Raw genomic sequence first — 5,917 nt, 5'->3', positions numbered from 1 at the left:
TTATTATTATTCAAGATAATATTTTTAGTTGATAAGAAGCTCTATATATATTTTGTCTCTATCTACCACGGAAGAAACAATTATTATAATTCTCATTTTCTATAGTGAAATTACTTGCTCGTTGCTTGTAGGTTTTTTTGTACATCAAATTGAGGGGTTTTCCCACGATATTTCTTGTGTCATATTTTATCACTTTCTTTAACTTTTTTATAATTTTTAATTATTTTATCTCATTACTTCTGCTAACTGTTTGTGGCCTTCTTAACAAGTGGTATCAGAGACTAATTTCACTTGGGACCTGTAAGACCGTTAATGCTCATACGTTTGAAGCCCAAAATGGGACTGGCCTTGCTCTAGTAGGGACTTGTGTGCACCAAACCGTGTGAAGCCTAAAAAACTAGGCTGGCCTTAAATAATAAGAAATTGATGTTTGAGGCATCTTTGATTTAGGGAGCTTGTGGACTCATACTTACAGGGGAGATTATTAGGTTACCAAGTGTGAATGGATTAAAAATGATATGGGAAGTCTCATATCAAATAAAGTTAGACTTAATAACTAATATAAAATAAAGATGAAGGATTCAAAACTTGAGCCTTGAAGTTTTAAATTAAAATGTGGCATTCTTCCATTGCTCTTGTTCGTCTCTCTTCTAGCTTGTTTGGAAGAAGAGCAAGTTTTTATGTTTTAGCTAACGGAATAAGACAAGTGTTAGGTGCAACATAAATATCAAAAGGTGGACATAAATAGCTTTTTTTAAGAATAACTTAATCAAATAGATTTCGTGAGATTACACACACATGAAAATTAAAATATTAAAAAATAGAACTAGATAAAGAGAGTGAATCTTATGTTCTTTAATTGGAGTTTAGTGCCTGGTATAAAGGGACCACTACTTTAAAAAACAAGAATAAAATAATTAAAAGCACTATAAGTTTCCCCTCATAGTGGTTTGTATTTATTTGCATGTCATAAAGCAAAGCCTCCATATATTAAAAGCATTATAAGTTTCCCCTCTTACTATTGTTATTGTTAGTCTCATAGTTAATTAATTGGGTATTGAGAGTAGAAAAGCCCATATATTGAAAGTGACAGAACTAATAGGTTAAATCTTAGTTTGAGTGATGCTTAAAAATATTGTCTTAAACGCTATTCTGCTATATTAAGTTGATCACGCAGCAGCTCTCCAAAATTAAACAGACTCTTCTTGCAAAATGAACAAGAACAAAACAATGAAAATTCTTAAAATAAACTCCAATAACACCAAGAATGAGATAAAGGAGGAGAAAAACCCTATCTTAGAGGTTTATCCAGAACATGTGGTAAGCACTACCTTTTATAGGCAAAGGCCTCAAAACACTGAGTCATAAAACTAATATAATCACAATTAAAAGTTGGTTATAAAAAATAAAGAGATTAAATAAATATATTTAAGTAGAGGTTATAATAATTAATATTAATTTATTATAATTCATTTTAAGATGCTAAAGATATTTTTATATAATATCCAACAGAAAGTGGGTTTATTATTTTTCCCACCCCCGATCGCGTCAAGACTCAAGAGGATCAGCATTTTCGACCATTAACCACGGCCCAACTTGCCATTATTAATACTTGAGCCAGTTGGTCAAAAATAAAAAAGAACACTTGAGCTAAAAGCTAAGAATCTGTTATGTTTTTAATTCAACATGCTTGGCTGAGCAATTCAAAACAGAAACTAGCTTTCTCTAAAAGCACGTTTCAGAAAGTGTCAATTTTTTTTTTTTTTGCAGTAGATAAAGTATCATAGAATTATACTTGATATTTCCATGGCTTTTGGAATCGACAAACCATATGCCTCGCTAGGTTGATTGGGTTGAATAGTATTTGCTTATTCTTGATACATACAAGTTCACACACACGCACACAGTACGCACGAGTATTGTTTGCTTATTCTAATTAACCACAGGCACATCCTCATGGTGTTTAATAGGCAATACATTTATAGCGTATATAAATCTAACCGCTAGCACGCATCCCGGCCTAGTCTGGATTAATTGTTTTGGATCCTTATGGTATCAAGATAAGACTTTCCAACGAGCTCACGCGAGACAAAACCTTTGAAAAATTCAGTCACACCAATTCTTCTAAATAGAGGCAGTCTTTCTGGAGTGACAAGGCTGGGTGCTGGACTTAAATCTCCATCCAACTTGGGACTGTAAAATGTGGCCATAGAGATCCTCTCTTTCTTTGAGCTCACTGTTGCTCTATGTTCTATGCTCTTGTAAATCCCATTCGTCACAACCTGCGTCGCAATTCATCACCTCAGTATCTACATATGCTTGTGTGTACAGTGGACGTACTTGCCTTCAATTTCTCGCACAAATGAATCCAACAACAATTTGCCAGATTTGTTAGTTGTTATCATTCAGCCCTTAAGTAGATATCTGAGCCGACTTGGATGTTATACTAATAAGAGGCTGAAGTTATTATTTTAAGAAGAAAAATATAAATTACCTCCAACATATCTCCAATGTTGACAATGAAAGCATTAGGGAGAAAAGTAACAGGGATCCATGAGCCATCCTTTCTGATCTGAAGACCTTGGTCTGCTTCATTGACTTGGAGGAGAATGGTGAGACCACTCCCATCAGAATGAGGACTGAGCCCGTTTACAAGCTCTGGTTCGGGGCATGGCGGATAATAGTTCATCCTCATCGATTGCCACCCTTCTTCGAAAAATTCTCTCATTTCTTTTTCCTCCAGTCCAAGTGCTTCCACCATTGCCCCTAGTATATTTAATGCTAGCTTTCTCATTTCTGCACTGTATGCCTCTAAGTCATCCCTGCAGTTATTTGTCACTCTCCATATTATTACACTATCCGATTTTTTAGTGTCAATCATTGTTTGACTGATTTGTCCGTGATAATTTAATTAGTATCATTATTCTTCTATTCTTCTCCAAGTATAATCATGCCATTCAAAAGTACGACTAGCTACTTGGTAGGCCGGCATCAAACTAATTATTGTCACTTCCATGCTAACTTCAGTTATTAGCTAGATGTTTTACGTTTCAACCGTACGTGGCCTCCATTTGTGCCCAAACAAACGCTGGCCTCCATAGCACAAACTCTTCTTTCAGGTGAGGAATGAAAGACAATTACTAATCAAGAAAATATCATTTTTCACACTTCATTTTTTGATGATTTAATTTTGATGTATTTCTAATATGAGCTTCGTATGTAGAGATGCAAAAAGATCAGCACATGGCATTAATGATTTCGCTTTTATGAAGTGAATGATGCATGTTACCTCCACCAACCGATTGCACTAGTTGCTGCAGCTATAAGACGTAGCACTCATAAGATCTTAAACTTGTATGTAGCAAAACTATATACATTTAGATTGTGGGTTTTCCTCTCCTTCAATGGCTTGAGCGACTTACAAAAGTCAAGATCAAATCAATATGTAGTTATGGATTTTAAAGGTAACATAACACACGTAATAAATTTAATTTGAGGTAATTAAAGATTAGAGAGTAAAGCTAAGGTACTTAATTACTTGAAAGGAAGAGGAAGATTGGGAAAGAGGTGGGGCTTTCTGAGAGAAGGAGGATGAGTAAGCATGTAGAACATGTCAGCCCAGTCCAGCTTCTGCTCCTCACTGACCACAAAGCCCTGACCAAACCCTTCCACATCTTCTGCAGTCTGCCAAAATTTCTTCTTCTGTTCCATTGGTAGATTCAAGAATTCTCGGATTCCGTTCTTCACTCTCTCCACCAGAGACTCTTCCACTCCATGATTTATGACCTGTATATATGTATTGATTATATACATATATTTACATTACGCATGTTCAGTGGAAAGACACACACACACTCATGCATGATCGATGTTGAGGGAAGAAGTACAAGAGAGACCTGGAAGAAACCCCAGTGTTGGCATGCGGAGTGGAATTTGTGGAGCTCAGAGGCCTTCAAATCAGGAGATAAATCAGAGAAGTCGATTATGGGAACTTGAAGTGAGAAGTTGACGGTGGATGAGAATGGATCTGCATCTTCTTGCTGTGCATCATGATGAGAACGCACATATCTTGGAGGAACTCTGCTTAAGGACTCCTTTGCCAACTCCTGAACTGAAGGCACCGGAAGCGAGCTTCCTAATTTCATTATTTCTCTCCTCAACTTAATCGGCCGCTATCTCAATCTTCCCTTTCCTTATATGTGTGTGTGTGTGTGTGTGTGTGTGTTAAGGTACCAGGAGAGGAAGGAACTTTTGTTTTCGAATTTTCATGATCGATGGAGGATGCGAGGCTGCGAGCGAGCACAGAATGTAATGTGAGTTGGCGCCTCAGCGGTGATCATTTAGTTCACGCAATGCAGATTTTTTCTTTTTTCTTTTCTTTTCTTTTCTTTTTTTTTTTTTGTGGACACCTGAAAATTAGTTCAGATGAAATGTCTCGTTGCTATGAATTTCAGCAAGTGTTCGGTGTTTTCTGGCAAATGTGATGTCATGTCGGCTCTAGGAAAAATCACGTTATAATCCGAAATATTGGAAAATATAATAGAAGACTACGTCGGTCTTTATCTAGAACAAAAAGATAGCGATAATGCGGCTCTTCTCTTTGGGGTCAGGATCGAGAAGAGTGGATAGGCCAAGATGGAGAGGCCTTGGATGTCCCACGACAGAGCATGCATGAGCGCAAGGGCAATTGTCCCCATTTTGGGTCTTCTTTCTCAAGAGACCATTGGGCCAGACTATGGTTTTGACACTCGGAGTTGGGTCCATATGGACTACGACCAGCTGAAGAAATTAGCTGAAAAGAATAAAGCTGTGAATGGAAATTTTAACCCCAAAAAAAAAAATTGTGAATGGAAAGTGATAAGTTGATTTGTGAATTACAGATGGGTGTGACAAAGACAGCACGAGGCAGTGGTGAAAGGATTCCTAACATTATTATGAGAGTATGCGTGAAGTTTGACCGAGTGTGGTTCGTGTGCTGGAAAAGCACTTAATTTGTTTGCTATGTGTCTTTATCACAAACGTGACTTGCCTGCTTCATTATCTTGTTTCCGGTTTTAAAAACTCAAATAAAGCAAGCACGTTTTTTAGTTTGTGGTTCTATGATTCATTTAGGGAGAATGGTTGGCAAAATTCTGTTGGACTCCAGTTTTGCCATATTTTCATGGCCAAGAAAAAGGGCTGGTTCACTCAGCGCTCCAGAAATTAATATTTTCGTTCTAGAATATTCACGTGTTCTAGTTTATGAGCACTAGAATCGATAATTCAAGCAGGCCGAATTTATTTAGATAACCTGACTAAGCTTAAACTTATAAAAGTCTGAATAGCTAAGCTCCAGTCATAATTTTTTTGGGCCCTTGGTGCATTCATCCTGTCCCAAATACACCAAATTCTTGAATTTCTTTTAAATTATTTTTAAAAAAAATTTCAGTTTTTATTTGAAACTTATATTTTATTTTATAAAATACTTTAAAAATTAGAAGACTCAAATTTTTTTTTAAAAAAAATTTGTGGGTCTTAAAGTTAAAAAAATATGAAAATATATTTTAAATATTATTTCAAGAAAATTTATGAATTAAAAATAATAAAAATATAACAATATGGACATTTTTTATTTTTAAAGAAAATATCTCTAATAATATATTCAAATATTTCCTCTGTTAAAAAATATAAGGCATTTTTAACCAAATCTCACCCCCATAAAGTAATTACCTACTTTCAAACTAACTCTATCTTTTTATATTTACATTTATTAAACACCCTACAATGAATATAAAGTCATTCATCAACAGGGGTACGTTTAAAAAAAGACAATGATTACACCTCAAACAACTAAAAATGCCGTACATTTTTTTAATATCTAACTTTTCAAAAAATGTATTATATTTTTAAATGGAGTGAGTATATGATATATTCGTAT

General features: G+C 35.3%; 1 protein-coding gene across 2 annotated transcripts; it reads right to left on the bottom strand.

Annotated features, from left to right (window-relative positions):
- Nucleotides 1-1,811: 1,811 nt before the first annotated feature.
- On the bottom strand, nucleotides 1,812-4,309 carry LOC129286664 (oxoglutarate-dependent flavonoid 7-O-demethylase 1-like). Of its 2 annotated transcripts, none has more exons than XM_054922642.1 (4): nucleotides 3,897-4,306; nucleotides 3,539-3,786; nucleotides 2,495-2,822; nucleotides 1,812-2,282 (listed from the first exon to the last, which is right to left on the bottom strand). In XM_054922642.1, exons 1-4 carry the CDS (start codon nucleotides 4,143-4,145, stop codon nucleotides 2,031-2,033), a joined length of 1,077 nt encoding a protein of 358 aa, XP_054778617.1. In that variant the 5' UTR covers nucleotides 4,146-4,306; the 3' UTR covers nucleotides 1,812-2,030. The 2 variants fall into 2 exon arrangements, with proteins under 2 accessions (XP_054778617.1, XP_054778618.1); XM_054922643.1 differs by having other exon boundaries at nucleotides 2,205-2,344; nucleotides 3,897-4,309.
- Between the last annotated feature and the right edge of the window lie 1,608 nt (nucleotides 4,310-5,917).

This window comes from Prosopis cineraria, unplaced genomic scaffold (genome assembly GCF_029017545.1).
Source record: "Prosopis cineraria cultivar Desert tree isolate PC_DT_omini unplaced genomic scaffold, ASM2901754v1 PC11, whole genome shotgun sequence".
NCBI lineage: Eukaryota > Viridiplantae > Streptophyta > Magnoliopsida > Fabales > Fabaceae > Prosopis > Prosopis cineraria.
Note: the sequence above shows the minus strand (reverse complement) of the source record. Positions and strands in the feature narration are given on the sequence as shown.

Excerpts from the sequence above, each read along its gene's own strand:
- LOC129286664 (XM_054922642.1), bottom strand. The coding sequence starts at position 4,145 with ATGAAATTAGGAAGCTCGCTTCCGGTGCCTTCAGTTCAGGAGTTGGCA. Across the intron at positions 2,823-3,538 it reads AATCTTCCTCTTCCTTTCAA|GGATGACTTAGAGGCATACA; the intron begins GTAATTAAGTAC and ends AAATAACTGCAG. Across the intron at positions 2,283-2,494 it reads ACATTGGAGATATGTTGGAG|GTTGTGACGAATGGGATTTA; the intron begins GTAATTTATATT and ends ATTGCGACGCAG.